Genomic DNA, 19,340 nt, shown 5'->3' on the forward strand with positions numbered 1-19,340 from the left:
CAACGAGTATCGTCTTTTTACCCCTTGAAAAAAAGAGGAAAAAATCAAAACCATATGCACTTAGTTCTCATTTATCCATTTATCTTTATGAAGTGAGTGTATCGAAGGTCGTGGACCGGAATTTAACCACTGGTCTAATCTTAAACCATATTTAGATTCGTCGAGACCTTCGAATTCGGTGCCGAACAGGTGACGCGTCTCTTTAAGGTGTACATATACACCTCGCTCGATTATTAACTTTAAGATACATTTTGTCGCCTATTACATTATTATAAATTCAATGCTTTAATATTGTAATCATTTTTTTTCCTTTTTCAGGGTACTGATCGGTGCTCCGGAGGCTCCAGATTCGCATTTCTCGCTAGAAGAGGCTGATTACAGAGGAGGATCTGTGTACGCTTGCGATGTGAGGGAAAACGACAGATGTAGTTCGTTGAGATTTCCACGTAAGTTGATACGATAGTTTGACTTATTCCTTATACTTATTCAAAGTAGATCTCATCGATAGGCATAAATATGAATGAGGTATATTACAAGTCATTCAAACGAGTTTAATTACTCTGCTTGATCGTAGGTACCTACCTTGTATAAGAGAATATCTAGATGATAATCGAATTCGATAATCGATTAGTTGTGTTTCATTAACAACTCTCGATAATATAGACCGATATCTAGATCTGTCAAGTCGAGTATAAGAGGTATATTATCGATTTCGAACACTCCATTATACGTACCAATTTGAATTTTGCGCCGCAGGAAGCCATTTGCTTGACATGTGGCCACCAATGTTGAAACCAATTATCTTATAAAATAGGTTTTTATCGCAGATTTTGCGCGTTTGCGTGCGCCATCGTCGTATAAGATTACGTAGAAAGATTACTTCGGTAAAGGATAAGATGGAAATGGTGCGAGGGATGAGATAAATTGAGAATAAAGTAAGAGCTGGGCTCATTTTGGAGAAGTTTATGAGCTTCTTATTATGTCTCAATTAATTCAAAGAAGCGAAATATTTTTTGAACAAATCACGGATCATTTTGTAGAAGAAGGATCTGGATCGAAATCTGGATCCATTTTTCACAGATGTTGTGGTAAACAACGCCTCTTTCTCTCCTAATCAAAAGAATTTATCTCTCTGCCTTAAAAATGCGACTCACATATCAAACATTAAAAAACAAAACAAAAAAAACGATTTTCATCCTCGTTAAATTTTGGGAGTAGATTATATAATACCTATTATTCAAGTTTCATTCCAGTAAAAAGTCTTTTATTAATTACGAATAATCCATAATGAACAAATCGTTTGCGAACGAAAGATTTACAACACCGAAACAAAATAACCTAAAAATAAGATGTTGGGAGATTTCAACAAATCAGTTCGATAACTCATCGTTCGCGAATGAATCATTCATACGAACGAATCGTTCGCAAATGAAAGGTTTACAACGAGGAAATATTCAGGAAAAAAGAATAATTTCAACAAATCAGTTTGATAACTACTTAATCGTTCACGAACGACTGATCCACAGTAACAAATACTTGGTTCAAGAATAAATGAGCAATTTCAACAAATCATTTACGTAAATGCGTAGATAAAAATGAGTATAATCACAAACGAATGATATTCAACGAAAAAACAAATCGTTCGCGAACGAGTGATTCACTTCACAAAAATTTTTCCGGAATCCTGAATGAATGACTGATTGAGTAGCCTAATTTGACCAAATCATTTTAATGACTCATCATTCGCGAACGAATGATTCACAAAAAAGAATCGTTCGCGAACGAGCGATTCACTACACAAAAATTTTTGCGGAATCCGGAATGAATGACTAATTGAATAATTTGAACAAATCATTTTAGTGACCCATCATTCGTGAACGAATGATTCACAAAAAAGAATCGTTCGCGAACAAGTGATTCACATTTGAAAAAAAATTAGGAATCAATAAGTAATTTGAACAAATTTATTCCGATGATCCATCATTCGCGAACGAAAGATTCACACGAACAATTCGTTCGCGAACGAGTGATTCACTGGACAAAAACTTTTCTAGAATCCAGAATAAATGACTAATTGAGTACTTTGAACAAAACATTTTGAATAATTCATCATTCGCGAACGAAGATTCACAAAAAAGAATCGTTCGCGAACGAGTGATTCACATTTTTAAAAAAATTTAGGAATTAATAAGTAATTTGAACGAATTCATTTAGATGATCCATCATTGGCGAACGAAAGATTCACAGGAACAATTCGTTCGCGAACGAATGATTCACATTTGAAAAAAAAATTAAGAATCAATAAATGATTTGAACAAATTTATTTAAATGATCCATCATCAGCGAACGAAAGATTTACACGAACAAATCGTTCGCGAACGAATGATTCACAAAAAAGAATCGTTCGCTAACGAGTGATTCGCATTTATAAAAAAAGTTTAGGAATTAATAAGTAATTTGAACAAATTCATTTAGATGATCCATCATTGGCGAACGGAAGATTCACACGAACAATTCGTTCGCGAACGAGTAATTCAAATTCACTGAACAAAAACCTTTCCAGAATCCAGAATAAATGACTAATTGAGTAATTTGAACAAAACATTTGAATAATTCATCATTTGCGAACGAATGATTCACAAAAAAGAATCGTTCGTGAACAAATGATTCATACAAATTCATAAGAACAGATTGTTCACGAACGAGTGATTTGCATTTGAAAAAAATTAAGAATTAATAAGTAATTTGAACGAATTCATTTAGATAATCCATCACTAGCGAACGAAAGATTCACACGAACAAATCGATCGCGAACGAGTGATTCACTAGATCAAAACTTTTCTAGAATCCAGAATAAATGACTAATTGAGTAATTTGAACTAAACATTTGAATAATTCATCATTTGCGAACGGATGATTCACTAAAAAGACTCGTTCGCGAACGAGTGATTCACATTTTTAAAAAAAAGTTTAGGAATTGATAAGTAATTCGAACGATTTCATTTAGATGATCCATCATTGGCGAACGAAATATTCACACGAACAATTCGTTCGCGAACGAGTGATTCACTGCACAAAAACCTTTCCAGAATCCAGAATAAATGACTAATTGAGTAATTTGAACAAAATATTTGAGTAATTCATCATTCGCGAACGAATGATTCACTAAAAAGACTCGTTCGCGAACGAGTGATTCACATTTTTTAAAAAAAGTTTAGGAATTGATAAGTACATAATTCGAACGATTTCATTTAGATGATCCATCATTAGCGAACGAAATATTCACACGAACAATTCGTTCGCGAACGAAATATTCACACAAACAATTCGTTCGCGAACGAGTGATTCACTGGACCAAAACTTTTCTAAATCCAGAATAAATGACTAATTGAATAATTTGAACAAAACATTTGAATAATTCATCATTCGCGAACGAATGATTCATAAAAAAGAATCGTTCGTGAACGAATGATTCATACAAATTCATAAGAACAGATCGTTCACGAACGAGTGATTCACATTTGAAAAAAAGTTTAGGAATTAATATTTGAACAAAGTGAAAAAATTAAAACTAAAACTGAAAATTGGAAACGAGAACACTTCAATTTTTTAGGTTTTCCAGTCCTGATTAATCTATCGTTTGCGAACGAATGATTCCCTTCACACGAACGACGAGAGTTTCGACTTCTAAATTACTCCCTGCCTAACTCTAACTTTCAAAAAAAATAATTTCACGCCGTTTTTAAAGAGTTTTCAATTTTGCTTCGCGTCTTCGATTTCTTCAATTCACTCGAGAGACTGAAATTTTTGCATTTTTTACAATACTTCATCATCACCACTCACGTGTTGGCAGAACTGACCGAAAGGAACAAAATGTACGAACGCACTATTTGAAAAGGGAGAAGTGTAGGTTAGGTATTGAATTCGCACACAACAAATTTTTAGCAAAATCGGCGATTTTTTAAAATTTTTAGCATGGAGCATGGAGAACACGACTCTTTTTGCTCTGTAGGGAGTTGTACAGAAAGTAGAACAGATCTGGACAATTTTTGGCATGCAAGTACATTTATGCTGAATTGTTGAACCACTCTGAAAGAGAACACTGCATTTTCTTAGCAAGATAAAAAAAAATGTTTCACTTTTTTTCTCTCTTTTTTTTTTGATTAAACTATTTAACATAGTTGCACGCTTGCAAGTTGAATCATTATCGTTAATTTTTCTCGTATTATTGCTATTTACGATAAAAATCTCGCTGATTAAAGTCTTTCATCGTACCGACCACCCTGTACCTAGATATAAATCCTTCGAACAAGCTGTCAGAAATGTGTTACGTTCAACTTACCTATACCTACGCAGATAATCCTCTTACGAGTATATGAACAATTAAATCTCAATGTAGTAGGTACGTAACTATACGTCTTGATGAGTACCCTAATTAGGGTTTTGTAAAGTGCCACTTCTCTACACATTGTTTCAATAGCACCAGTACGTAGTGCATTACATTTGAAGATGCCGATTTTAAATCAGAATTATTAGGAATTATGAGGAAATGGAAATGCAAGGGTCTGATTATGGAGCAGGCAAAAAAAAAAGAAGAAGATAGAGTGACTCAATACCAAGATCTTTTGTTGCTAGTTTCCCAGAAGAAAATGATGTGGGGGGGGGGTGCCTTCAGAGAATAAGATTTTCAAAACCAAGAAGAGCAGAAAAATGTGAACTGATTTTTTTTACGAGCTCACATCAATTAAATTTACGAATCGTTCGATAAAATTAGAAAAAATGGGCAATATCAATTCATAAGAGTGCCTATTTCAACATTTCGTTGAAAAATTAGAACAATTCAAACTAACGCCACAGCCTTTCAATCGAAAACTCGCAAATGAACTGCTATTAAAAATATACGTTATGATTTTTCACCATCATCAACTCCATTTATCTAATACTATAAGCTGGCCACACCAATCACCAATCATATAGCAATTTTACGCTTGTAAAACCATTTCATAAACAGAACAGAAGGCCAAAAAAACAAACAACCGAATTGAATTAATTACAGAAATTGAATCCGAGTCAACTTTTCTACTACCCAGTATACTCGAAACTCGACTCTCGAGTCCGACTTGTGCATCGTATTTGTATAATACAGATACACTCGTATAACAATGAAATGTGACGATATGTAAACGAGAATCGATTAATCAAAAGTTTATTAGCCTAAAGGTCATCAGTCGACGAGTTCATTTCTATTTATCTTAGTATAATAGTATTTATTTATTTATTTTTTTTATCATCGAAAACTCACAATACGCGAGTGGAAAGTGCATGTAAACGTTATATCAATAATAATTGCCACCATAAATAAATCCACAAACCGATTCATACGTATGCCCGAGTAGGTAAATTCAACACACTATGCGATGCATTGAAATTAATTCCAACTTGTAACATGCGTGCAAACCAAAATTAATTAGAGGTAAAAAATTTGCTCGCTTTGGAACTGATTTACGCTTCGTTAAATTAAATCGATTTTATGCTTTTTTGGTGGGCTCCTTCGAGCGAGTAATCATTTTAAATAAAACGTACGCGAGTCCCTTCCCCTCCCTTTTTCTCTCCTACACTCTTGCAAACAAATGTAAGTCTAGGAACTGACCTTATTTGTATTAGAAGAGAGTATTGTTTTTAATCAGAAATATGATCAATTAATGAAGGTCTGGAAACGTGCTAATTGCATTGAGACCTTTTTTATTGTGAGTTGACAGTCGAGCTCTTGATTTTGATGAGAGAAAAATAGCTAACGTGAGCCTTAAGTTAAGTTTACGAATCCCAGAGGAAGGAATATTTTTTTTTAGAACATCACCAGTGGAAATTTCAAACCCCAAAGTGCGTTTTACGATTCCAAGTGAAGTATTGAAAATCTTTGGGCAAGAAATGGGAAAATCAAAATTTTACAAAATTGACTTGGAAACCTGAAATTTTGCATGTGCCCTACTTTCGATCTTTCCAGCCAAATGAAAGTAAATTTCTAATCGTCTTGAGCATTTCAGGATCCTCGAGCTAAGTTTTGAAAGTAGAAATCTTCAAAAAAAAAAATTACCCAATGATCGAAGTTGAAAATCTAAAATTGTCAAGATTTCGATTTTTCTCATTTCTGACCCAAATTTTAATTTTCAAAAATTCGTCAAAAATCGAAAAAAATTACTCAAATTAATTTTCTTTTTAAAAAAGTACGTTTTAGAGTTTTCCAACCGACGCCACATTCTTCAAATTTTGAAATTAATCTCGTCCAAGTGACAATAGTCCGACATATGACAATTGGAGTAATTGCACCCCCCCCCCCCCCGCCGATCCTCCGGGACAACATTTTTCTTAAAGGGGACATCCTACGGAACATTTTAAAGCAAAGTTGCCAAAAAAAAGTTAGCCTTACTCACAAAATGGCGGCCATTTTGATTGACAGGTCAGCCGAAATCGCAGATTTTGCGTTTCAATATAGGACTTGCACGAACTTTTTCAAACTTTACAGAGGTAGATCGAAAGATCATGCAAAATTTCAAGTGCTAAAGTGCGTTTTTCGATTTTTGATGAATTTTTGAAAATCGAATTTTGGCCAAAATGTGAGAAAAAATCAAAATTTAACCAAATTGACCTAGAAAGCTGAAATTTGGGATATACCCTATTTTCGACCCGCCAAATCGATTGGAAACTGTTTCAAACCGTTTCGAGCAGTTCTGGAGCCTCCAGCAGATTTTGGAAACTCGAAATTTCCACAAAATTCCATCAAATTGGAGTTGTGAAGCTAAAATTTCTTCTAAAAACCAATTTCAATACGCTACGAAGTACTGCTGGTGAATTTCAAGTCGTTTTGGATCCTCCAGCGACTTTTTGAAAATTCCTGAAGGCTCCAGCAGATTTTTGAAACTTTAAATTTTCACAAAATTTCATTAAATCGAGATGGAAAGCTGAAATTTACTCTACACTCCAACTTTAACACCCTCTGAAGACGACTTCTGGTGGATTTTTAGTCATTTTAGAGCATCCAACGACTTTTTTGAAAATTACCGGAGCCTCCAGTAGATTTTTGAAACTTGAAATTTCCCCAAAACATCACCAAACTAAAATGGAGAGTCGAAATTCATTCCGCAAACTAATTTCAATACACTACGAAGTTGACTGCTGGTGAATTTCAAGTCGTTTTGGAGCCTCCAGCAATTTTTTGAAAGGTTATATGACGTTTTTTTGGAAAATTGAAATTTCCTAAAAGTAGCTGGAAGCTTCAAAACCATTTGAAACCACCATGTCGTCTGCGAAGTAAATTTCAGCTGGCCAACTCCATTTGATAAATTAATGTTGGGGAAATTTCAAGTTTCAAAAATCTACTGGAGGCTCCAGTAATTTTCAAAAAAGTCGCTGGAGGCCCTAAAATGACTTGAGCCCACTTAAAGTCGTCTTCGGAGGGTGTTAAAATTGGAGTGTAGAGTAAATTTCAGCTTTCCATCTCGATTTAATGAAATTTTGTGAAAATTTAAAGTTTCAAAAATCTGCTGGAGGCGTCAGGAATTTACAAAAAGTCGCTGGAGGATCCAAAACGACTTGAAATTCACCTGCAGTACTTCGTAGCGTATTGAAATTGGTTTTTAGAATAAATTTTAGCTTTACAACTCCAATTTGATGGAATTTTGTGGAAATTTCGAGTTTCCAAAATCTGCTGGAGGCTCCAGAACTGCTCGAAACGGTTTGAAACCGTTTCCAATCGATTTGGCGGTTCGAAAATAGGGTATATCCCAAATTTCAGCTTTCTAGGTCAATTTGGTTAAATTTTGATTTTTTCTCACATTTTGGCCAAAATTCGATTTTCAAAAATTCATCAAAAATCGAAAAACGCACTTTAGCACTTGAAATTTTGGCAGGTGATGAATTTTTGCATGATCTTTCGATCTACCTCTGTAAAGTTTGAAAAAGTTCGTGCAAGTCCTATATTGAAACGCAAAATCTGCGATTTCGGCTGACCTGTCAATCAAAATGGCCGCCATTTTGTAAGTAAGGACAACTTTTTTTTTGCAAGTTTGCTTTAAAATGTTCCTTAGGATGTCCCCTTTAAGAAAAATGTTGTCCCGGAGGATCGGCGGGGGGGGGTGCAATTACTCCTATTGTCATATTATGCCGGACTACAAAGGAGGGAGTCGCTCTCTACACTCGACTCGACCCACTTCGGTTCACAGACATTTATGAAAATCACAAATGATTTTTTCGAAATCAATCACGCTCTAACTTTGGGACACCCTGTATAAACAAATCATATCTAAAATACACACAATATAGTCTTGAACTCGGGTCTCGGGTGCTGTATCTTTCAGACATCAATGTATCGAGCATTTCGCTTGATTATAAATAATGAAACAATTAACTACCATATTGAATGGCGACCGCGACTTGGCACTTGCGCCGTGAATATAACTGACAAGATTAATCGAGTTATTAAAACGTTGTCTTTTATTTCATTTCTACTCCTTTCATATACTTACTAAGATAACCCGCTCGATCTAACGATAATAGGTGGTTTGTTGTTTTCACGACAAATATGTTGTGATTAAACGTTCATCAGGTAGGTCTAGGTATACGCTTTTTACTACACCAGACGACCTATTTCACGAAGACCAAAAAAAAACACCTTATAAATACTTTCATTTCTGCCTCTTTCCTCATCATGTGAGAAAAAAAGGCCTTCGACACAGCTACTGATTTTAAATGTGCAAGTTCACCGATCCAGTTAATTATTAATTCAACGTGGGTAACTATATCAGTATTTTAGCACATTTCGAATACCTATCTCAAGTTTGGGCATCGTCGAGTTCTGGGTTCTGTTTTTTTTTTTTTTTAGAAAAAAAAGCTCGTCTGGGCGAAAAGTAGTAAGCATTAAAAAAAAAATACTCGTGACATCGTGTTGAATTTTTTTCCACCAAAGTTCACATGACTTGGTACAACATGGAGCATTCTTTAACCGCATTCGGAATAAAACACAGGTTCGATATCGCATCCGCGTGTAACAAACCGACTGCAAATATTACATTCGAGTCGCGTATGAAAGATGCATCTCGGTTGCAATTTTTCTTCTTATCAAGGATAAGGGTATTGTCGCGTCTGAGATGATACTATTTTACGTATATATATGGAACACGACGACTTCGAACATATAAATTGTACATGCGAGATGCTAACTTTGACTTCGTACAGTAAATACGCAGGCACCGCCGTTTATAAAATGTAACTTTGCCCTTTTATAGGTGAACGCATTGCGCCGTGTCGTCGAGAAAAATGTTGTTTCAGTTTTTTTCTCCATCGTAACTCGATTATGTCCTGTATAAGTGAACGATCTTGCTTACACGAAGTGATGATTCTGTTTGTGAATTTTTTTTTCATAACTGTAACAGTTCAGTGTTGTAGCACTTTTATGAAAAAAGAGTGATAAATTGTGTCGATGGAATGAAATTTGCTGAAATTATGGCGCATTGTTGCTTAAGATCTCCTACTTTTGCTCGATGTATTGAAAAAATATTCCATAAAAAATTCATCGTAGGTAGGTACTCTACTGGCGAGGAAATGTACGTCCTAAAATTTTGCTCTCCTTGAGTTTCGTTTGAAAACCCCTTAAAATTTTTCAACCAAAGCCACCGAAAAAACAGGGCAGGGTATTTTTCAATTTTTGATGAATTTCAAACAAAATTTTGCCAAACTGACTAAAAATCTGAAATTTGAAATAAAACCGCTTTTCAACCCCCCCTCTCCCCAATTCCAAAAAATTGACTAAAAACGGTTGCGAAAGTCAAACTGTTTTGAGCAGTTTTAGAGACTTTGGCAGGTTCTTGAAAGTACATGAAATTTTTCCACAATTTTCAAAAATGAAGTTGGGAAGCTAAAATTCACTCTTTACTCGCCCTATAATTTCAACTGAGACCATTCCAGGTGGTTTCCGCCATTCTGGAGCCTCCGGGAGTATTTTGGGAATTCCAGATTTTCAATAAAAACTACAGCTGAAAATTATAAAAATTCACTGCATTCGTGCCATTCGACAAAAAAATGTTGTTTTCAATTTAAGCCCTATTTTCGATATTCCGAATCGACTGGAGTAGGTTTTAAGTAATTTTGGAGCCTCATAAAGTTTTTTTTTTTTTTAGAAGCTTCAGCTCTTCAAAACAAAAGAAATAAAATCTATCAAAATGAACTTCAGCTCCTAGATTCAGTGCATGTTTCTCAAGACGGTTTGAAAGAAAGTTTCAGCTTTCTGAGTTAATTCAGTAAACTTTCAATTTCATTTTCAAAAATTCACTAAAAATCAAAAAAAAACATTTTGGATTTGAACCAGCAAAAAAAAAAAATTGAAAATATGTGCCTAAAATGATGAAAAATGCCAAAGAGATGATAAATTTGAGTTTATAATACCAAATTAGTGCTGAATTTCACCATTTCATTATTCTTGCAGCGCTCTTTGGAGAACTGGAGAATTCGAGAATCTACAGGAGGCTCCAGAATGGTTCAAAACCACCACCAATCGACTCGTGGGGGGGGGGTCATTTTTTTTCATGAGAAATGGACCAAATTTGAATTTTAGAAATCGGAAACAAATTTCAGGTCTCGGAAATTTTTGCTGGCAGCGTATTTTGGGATCCTGTGGACTAAATTTAAATTTTGAAAAATCGTCAAAAATCGAAAAAATAATCCCAGCTTCTGAAATTTTTGCTAGTAGTGTGTTTTGGAATCCTGTTTTGATTCTATATTATTTTCATTAGGTATTCTTGCAGCGCTCTTTGGAGAACTGGAGAATCCGAGAATCTACAGGAGGCTCCAGAATGGTTCGAAACCACCGCCAATCGATTCGGAGGGTCGAAAACTGGGCAAAAACCAAATTCCAACCTTTCATGACAATTTCATCGAATTTTGATTTTTTTCGGGAAAAATGGACCAAAAAATATTAAAAATCATTTTAAAAAAATGTCAAGGCCTGGAATTTTTGCTGGTAGCGTATTTTGAGATCCTGTGAACTGAATTTAAATTTTGAAAAATCGTCAAAAATCGAAAAAATAATCCCAGCTTCTGAAATTTTTGCTAGTAGTGTGTTTTGGAATCCTGTTTTGATTCTATATTATTTTCATTAGGTATTCTTGCAGCGCTCTTTGGAGAACTGGAGAATCCGAGAATCTACAGGAGGCTCCAGAATGGTTCGAAACCACCACCAATCGATTCGGAGGGTCGAAAACTGGGCACAAACCAAATTTCAATCTTTCATGATAATTTCATCGAATTTTGATTTTTTTTCTAGAGAAATGGGCCAAATTTGAATTATTTTTAAAAATCGTCAAAAATCGAAAAAAGAATTTCAGCTTTTGAAATGTTTGCCGGTAGCCTACTTTGGAATCCTGTTTTGACTCTATTTTGTCTAGTTCAAAAATTGTTGTGCAAATAAAAGAACTAAAGGAAAAATGATTTTAGATCTTTCGTTTAATCTTTAGTACGTAATTAGGACTACCCTATTTTCATCTAAGAGAGCTTTGCTTCTGAGATACGAGTATTTCGAAAAAAATTCAGAAATTTTGAATTTCATCCAATTTTGAAATTTTACAATTTTTTTATCATGGGAATGAATTTTTAGAAAAATATTAAGAATCTTGAGAAAAAATTAAATTAAAAATTATAGGGCATGAAGTTTTCTACCATTGTGCAATGTGATAATTTTTTATGAGGTTTTGTTTTCGAAATATCTCAAGATAACACATGCAACCTTCAAAGTTGCTCAAGTTCGTTCTCGATCGGTTTAGAAGGTCGAAAATAGAATGCAAATTCAAACATTAGCATGGGATGAAAAGCCTTAAAATGACACTTCAGCTTTTGGCTTCCAGCTTGAAATTTCAAAATTGAAACTTTTGGCTTTATAGCTTTCGGCTATCTCGATTTTTACGGCTTGCTTTATTTAGCCAAACTTTCAGCTTCCAATGGCTTCCCCTTATATTTTCAATTTCACAGCTTTCAGCTATATTTTATTAAGCTTTTAGCTTTAAGCTTTTGACTTCAAAATTTTAGCTGATACACCATCAACCATCAATTCACAAAAAAAGGGAATTAAAAATCAGATCAGGTACATGGATTTCATAATTAGTGATAGTGGAGAACATTCATTGCTAGAACTTTTTTTTTTTTTTTTCATTTCATTAAATTGCATTAGAATAAAATTGAATGAATTTTTTTTTCATTTTTTTTGTTTTTTCTGAATTTAAAGAATTCAATTCCTCAAAAAAGCCTTTGAAAAAGCCAAAAAAATGAAACTTTTGGCTTAGTGCGAAAATCTGCTCGGCTTTCAGCTTTCGGCTCTAAGCTTTCGGCTAGCTTTTCATCCCTGAAAATTAGCTTTCTACCTCAATTGAAGCAGATTTTAATGTACCTAGGTATAGGTACTCATCACAAAACATTTCATTTTTTTATTTTTTAAAGAAAGAAATTCAGCTACGTTTTATTACAACCTCAATTTTTTCAGACATTAGCAAAAGAATTGTTTTCAGATGCTCAAGAATTTTCTCCAATCTATATATATTTTTTCAAAATTTCACTTTCATCAAAATCCAAAAATTAGAGGAGAAAAATTACTTCCAATGATTTTGTCCACTCTGTTTTCTTTGGAACAATTTTCAAAAATGCACTCAAAATTTGAAAAAAAAATGTTTTGTCTCAAAGTATACCTTATTTTTCAAAAGTTCTGGAGACGTATTCTGAATTAAAGGAAATTAGATGAATGAATTTATGTTTCAGAAGTCTTCACATGTGAAATAATTCAAGATGCAAAGCATATTTTTTTCTCAACAAATCAAAAAAAAAATGAGAATCATAGGTACAGCTCAAAGCTTTAAACCTATCGTTCGTTTTCAAATCGATTTCGTGATTCGCAACCGATTTCCAAGAATCGATAGCAAAATTAAGATGTTGAACAGATGAACCATAATTTTTGGCTTCATTACTTTTTACAATTTGTTTCTCGTGATAAATATCGTAAGAATGTATACTAAAAATAAACCGAAGTCGTCCCTTACAATGTATACAGATTTTTCATAATCCAACTGAACTTCTTTTTCCTATTCTAAATATCTCAACAATTCACCAATAGTCGACTTCGAATTCAACGACCAGAATTTCAGGACACCTTATATATGTACTCCATGGTGGTATTTGATTAATTAAAAAAATGAATATAAAAGCCGGAGCCGCGTACATTTAGCGCATGAATGCTTGTCAGCTTTTTAATGATGACTGACATATTTTTTTTACCATATCGGCTATGGTCGGTATAGAGAGAGAGGTCGTGAAGGTTGGATTAAATGGTCGATGGTCGGTTCGATTCGGTATGCCACACATTACCAGTGGTAATTCGAAGAAGACAGGTAATCAAAAAGGTAAACAAAACTCAACTATGATCTAAGTCATTAGGTGTTTTATTGAAATTTCAATACGTCGTATTCTCTCATCTATGTAGGTACATGGCAAGGCAATGGCGGTAGCACTTTGGGGCATGAAAATTCAACTACAATATACGAGGGTGTGATTCGACGATCATGATGAACGTATTATTAAGATACATTCATTCATAACAACGGGTTTATTGCGTTACAATACTTATAAATGAACGATTATCGCGATAAATTCTATTAGAAAAAATTAAATAAACCTGAAAATTTTAGATAATGAATAAACGAGGAAGTGCATCGAAGGCATCTAAGTACCTCGTGTTGTTTTATTTTTTCCTATAATACGAGATAAAATTCATAATGCATAAATACCTACATAGACAACACGAGTGAATGGCTTCATACGAGTAGATTAGATAAAACGTTGAGAAAAAATAACACCTCTCTAGGACGATACTTTCGTATTTTTTTCCCTACACAATACCTACTCGTCTGCGTAGCACGAGAGAAATACGTAGATAGGCAAGTGGAAGTATACGGAGGAAATTTTTCGTAACTTGATTGACATTTCAAAAAGATACAAGTCGACGTGAAAAATCACCGAAGCCGGGGTATTTATACGAGGTTTGAACTCGACAAATTAGGAATGTAGTTTTAGTATTTGAGAAATGCACGATGGATTTTTTATTTCGCAGACAATTTGCCATTTAAAGAAAACAAACAAAATAATTGTTTGTTTTGTGATGCTGCGCAGAAATAAGGTTACAGCGGCAGATGATGGCGATGGCGGTGTCGACGAATATACAGACTCCAGTTGAAATTCTTACGTCGTATTGTTTCGAAAAGAATGCTAATGTATCTACCTACAAGTTGCAAAATATATTTACCTATCTATTTGACCGAGTGGATAATATATTTAGACAATCGAGACGTCTATAAAAATCATACCAGTGGCGGTGTTTTTTATTTGAAAATTTAACTTCTGAATTACTACAGTGATAGTCTTTATGGTAATTTCGTGTTATTTTAGATGATAATTTTTTTCTAGATAGCGAAAATTTATCAGCTTAGAGTAATTTGTTGCGATTACGAGTACTTATGTATCTAACGTAAGACATGTATAGAAAATTATAATGATTCGAATACTTCTTACATTGTTGGCTTCTTGAACGGAAATACGGAACTAATTGGGTCGAATTCATTAATGAAAATTTGATTATCTTTTTGAGCTACGATTAACGAACGTTCGGTGTGCTTGGTAGTTTTAATTATCAACGAGAATGCTATTTTGGTGCGAATTGTATGGCGTTACATCGACGTCATATCAGTTTTTAAAGTACATGAATCGCCTGAGAATTTCGTGGATTTTTTTTGAAAATTATAAGGTGAATGGTCGAGTAAATCACAAAATCTTTTGAGCTAGGTACCCCCCCCTCCCCGCCGATCCTCCGGGACAAATTTTTTTTTAAAGGGGACATCCTAAGGAACATTTTAATGCAAACTTTCCCAAAAAAAAGTCGGCCTACTTATAAAATGGCGGCCATTTCGATTGACAGGTCAGCCGAAATCGCAGATTTTGCGTTTTAACATCGGACTTGCACGAAATTTTTCAAACATTACAAAGGTAGATCGAAAGATCATGCAAAAATTTATCACCTCTCAAAATTTCAAGTGCTAAAGTGCGTTTTTCGATTTTTGGTGAATTTTTGAAAATCAAATTTAGGCCAAAAATGAGGGGAAAAATCAAAATTTTACCAAATTCACCAAGAAAGCTGAAATTTGGGATATACCCTATTTTCGACATGCCAAATCGATTGGAAGCGGTTTCAACTCGTTTTGAGCAGTTCTGAAGCCTCCAACAGATTTTGGAAACTCGAAATTCCCACAAAATGCCATTAAATTGGAGTTGTAAAGCTGAAATTTATTGTAAAAACTAATTTCAATACGCTACAAAGTACTGCAGGTGAATTTCAAGTCGTTTTGGAGCCCCCAGCAACTTTTTGACAATTCCTGAAGCCTCCAGCAGATTTTTGAAACTTGAAATTTTCCCAAAATTTCATCAAACTAAAATTGAGAGTCAAAATTCATTCTGCAAACTAATTTCAATACGCTACGAAGTTGACTGCTGGTGAATTTCAAGTCGTTTTGGAGTCTCCAGCAACTTTTTGAAAGGTTGTATGACGTTTTTTTGGAAAATTGAAATTTCCTAAAAGTAGCTGGAAGCTTCAAAACCATTTGAAACCACCATGTAGTCTGTGAAGTACACAAATTTCAGCTTTCCATCTCCATTGATGAAATTTTGTGAAAATTAAAAGTTTCAAAAATCTGCTAGAGGTTCCAGTAATTTTCAAAAAAAGTCGCTGGAGGCCCTAAAATGACTTTAAATCCACCAGGAGTCATTTTCAGAGGGTGTTGAAATTGGAGTGTAGAGTAAATTTCAGCTTTCCATCTCCATTTGATGAAATTTTGTGAAAATTTAAAGGTTCAAAAAACTGATGGAGGCTTCAGGAATTTTCAAAAAGTCGCTGGAGGATCCAAAACGACTTGAAATTCACCTGCAGTACTTCGTAGCGTATTAAAATTAGTTTTTAGAATAAATTTCAGCTTTACAACTCCAATTTAATGGAATTTAGTGGAAATTTCGAGTTTCAAAAATCTGCTGGAGGCTCCAGAACTGCTCAAAACGAGTTGAAACCGCTTCCAATCGATTTGGCATGTCGAAAATAGGGTATATCCCAAATTTCAGCTTTCTTGGTCAATTTGGTAAAATTTTGATTTTTTCCCTCATTTTTGGCCTAAATTTGATTTTCAAAAATTCACCAAAAATCGAAAAACGCACTTTAGCACTTGAAATTTTGAGAGGTGATAAATTTTTGCATGATCTTTCGATCTACCTTTGTAAAGTTTGAAAAATTTCGTGCAAGTCCTATGTTAAAACGCAAAATCTGCGATTTCGGCTGACCTGTCAATCGAAATGGCCGCCATTTTGTAAGTAAAGCCAACTTTTTTTTCGGGAAAGTTTGCATTAAAATGTTCCTTAGGATGTCCCCTTTAAGAAAAAATTTGCCCTGGTGGATCGACGGGGGGGGGGGTGCAATCACTCTCATTGTCATATGCTGGACTATATGGGTATTCAAAGTTTCGAATAAATGGCAAAATTCTTTATCCAAAATGCATTTTTTGATTTTTAGAGGTCAAAAATGAGGGGAAAAACGTCTCGAGCAATTTTGAAGTTTCCAGCATGTTTTTTGAAAAACCAAAATTACTAAACAAAATTCTACCCGATGAAGTTGGAAAGCTAAAACTTATCTACTTATTACCCTGATTTCAACATGTTGAGTCGATAAAGAGAAGGCTTCAAAAAGCCACTCGACCGACTTCCCACTTTCCGAAATCGATTTCTGCCGATTTAAAACTGCAGATTTCTTCAATAATTTTATTATAGGTATAAATCAAGTTCGAAAAATTGGTTGATAATCACTAATCAGTCAAATGGGTCATTAGCATCTACTGAACCTAGGTGCTAAAGTACTTTTGACAGATTAAATAACATAAATCTGAAGAATTTCCAAAATACAGCTCGATGAGGCCCCAGAATAATTTGAAACCACCTGGAATAAACTCAGTCGAAATTAAAGTATGGAAAATTCAACTTTTAAGAACCTGCCAAAGTTTCCAAAATCACTTAAAAATAGTTTGAATAATTTTAAAACGGTCCCCAGTCGATTTTTTTGGGAGGGAAAGGGGGCTCAAAATGCGGGTTTATTTCAAATTTCAGCTTTTTAGGTCAATTTAGGCGATGAAAATACTTTTTAAAAAAAAAACATTTCAAGGTTGAAGTTGAGTTATTTACAAAACAGAATTTTTTCATTAGTTTTCCGCATGTTGAAGATGCATGCCTCCCTCTCCTCTTTAAAAAAAATTGTACCTAGTTTCGTTAAAAAAAAAAAAAAAAAAAATTGTGGCAAAGTTTTTTCTAAAAAAGTTTTTTTCAAAATAAAGTTGCCATTTTTTTACATTTTCAGGTTATTTTACACAAGTTTGAAAATATAAGTTCAAATCATATCACCATTTTAAAAAGAAAATGCACCGTGCATATTTGGAAAAAAAATGAAAATTTCATCTTCGAGCTAAAAATTTACAAAATCTTAATTTTTGAAGAAAAATTGAAAGCTTCATTTCTGAAGCAAAAATGGAAACTCCATGGAACAAAAGCAATCAAACTCTACTTTTAAAAGTGAAGTTGTGACCAAGAACAAATTTTGTGTCATGACAAATAATTTTTGGAGGTAGAAAAGTTTTATGTATTTTCGATAAAGTTTTTCACATTTTCAGGAGAAACTTTTAAAAGTAGAGTTTGATTGATTTTGTTCCACGAAGTTTCCTTTCGTTCTTTAAAAATAAAGTTGAAGTATTTTTTTTCAAAAAAAAAGTTGGAAGTATTTTTTTTCAAAAATTACTCTCTGAATTTGACTGTTTCAAATTTAGAGAGCAGGTTTTTTTGAATTTTCAGCTCAGAGATGAAGTTTTCATTTTTTTCCTTCAAAAAAATATGTAGGATTGCATTTTCTTTTCAAACTGATGATACGTTTTTTAATTTATTCCAAACTTAAGTAAAATACCTATCCTAAAAATGCGAAAAAAATGTCAAAAGCGAGTTCCTTACTTCTAAGTCGATGAAATAATCTTATGCTCAGTTGAACGATGCCAAAAAAAAATTCGAAAAAACATTTTTTTTTTGATTTTCAATGTCAATTTTAAAATTTGAAATACGTCAGTACAAACTTTTACCAACTTCAGATTACTTATGGAAATGGTTAAAGGACAGCAAGACCCTTATCTAAGTGTCACACAATTTACAAATGATATTGATGGAGTTATTAAAATCCTATCTGAAAACTACAAGCACCTTGAATACAGATCTATGAAAATAAGATTTACAAAACTGCAGAATAAATTGAAAAAAACCACCCCTGAAGAAGAAAACAAACCTGACCATACATCAGAATCATCTGAAGACTCATCATCATCATCATCATCAGAGAATGAGAAAAACTGAAATTAATTCCTACTTTTGTTTTGTTTTTGTTTTTGTTTTTTTTTTTTTCTTACTAGATATCCATGATAATGTTACTGCTATTATTTTAGTATTTAGTTTACTACCTATTCAGTAGAAATATTTATAGCATTGTTGTAGATATTTAGGAACTTGATTGTAAATAATTTTTGAATCTTATAAGCCAGTCAAAAAACAAAAAAACAAAAACAAAAAAAAAACAAAAAAAATCAAATCAAATCAAATTACTTTTGGACTATTAAATCAAAACAAAATTTTGAAAATTTTCTACAAACATGAAATTTGTAAAAAAAAAAAAAAAAAAAAAAATTGCTGGAAAATTTCAATCTTTTCTCACCCCCCCCCCAAATTATTTTTATTTTTTTTAAATAGTCTGGTATGAATTTTCTCATTCAATGGAATATAAATGGTGTTTATAGCCACTCTGGTGAACTCAAGACTCTCATAAGCAAATTTAACCCTGAAATTATTGCCTTACAAGAGACACATCTCCGCAATCATCACTCTTTTAACCTCCGAAATTACAGCTCTTATCGTTTCAACTTTCAAGGAGGAAATAAAGCTTGCGGAGGCACAGCAATTTTTGTAAAAAAAACTACCTCATCATCTACCTTAAATATTTCTATAGGCAATATCCAAGCAAATGCAATAACCATTGAGGCTCCAAATTTTTATAAGTCAAAAATATCTGTCTGTAATATTTACATCCCTCCTCACCAGGACATAACAGAATATGAATTAGATCAACTTTTTGCCCAAATACCAAAACCTTATATTGTTGTAGGGGATTTTAATGCCCACTCCAAAACTTGGGGATC

At 33.6% G+C, this 19,340-nt stretch overlaps 1 protein-coding gene across 2 annotated transcripts in view; it reads left to right on the forward strand.

Moving 5' to 3' along the window:
- Positions 1-19,340, forward strand: part of if (inflated) — a 112,535-nt gene that overhangs the window by 48,153 nt on the left and 45,042 nt on the right. For both annotated transcript variants that reach the window (XM_065357907.1, XM_065357908.1), the window contains exon 3: positions 319-446. In XM_065357907.1, coding sequence (XP_065213979.1) covers positions 319-446 — 128 coding nt within the window. The remainder of the gene's footprint in view (positions 1-318; positions 447-19,340) is intronic.

The sequence above is a fragment of the Planococcus citri genome, chromosome 3 (assembly GCF_950023065.1).
Source record: "Planococcus citri chromosome 3, ihPlaCitr1.1, whole genome shotgun sequence".
NCBI classification, from domain to species: Eukaryota; Metazoa; Arthropoda; class Insecta; order Hemiptera; family Pseudococcidae; genus Planococcus; species Planococcus citri.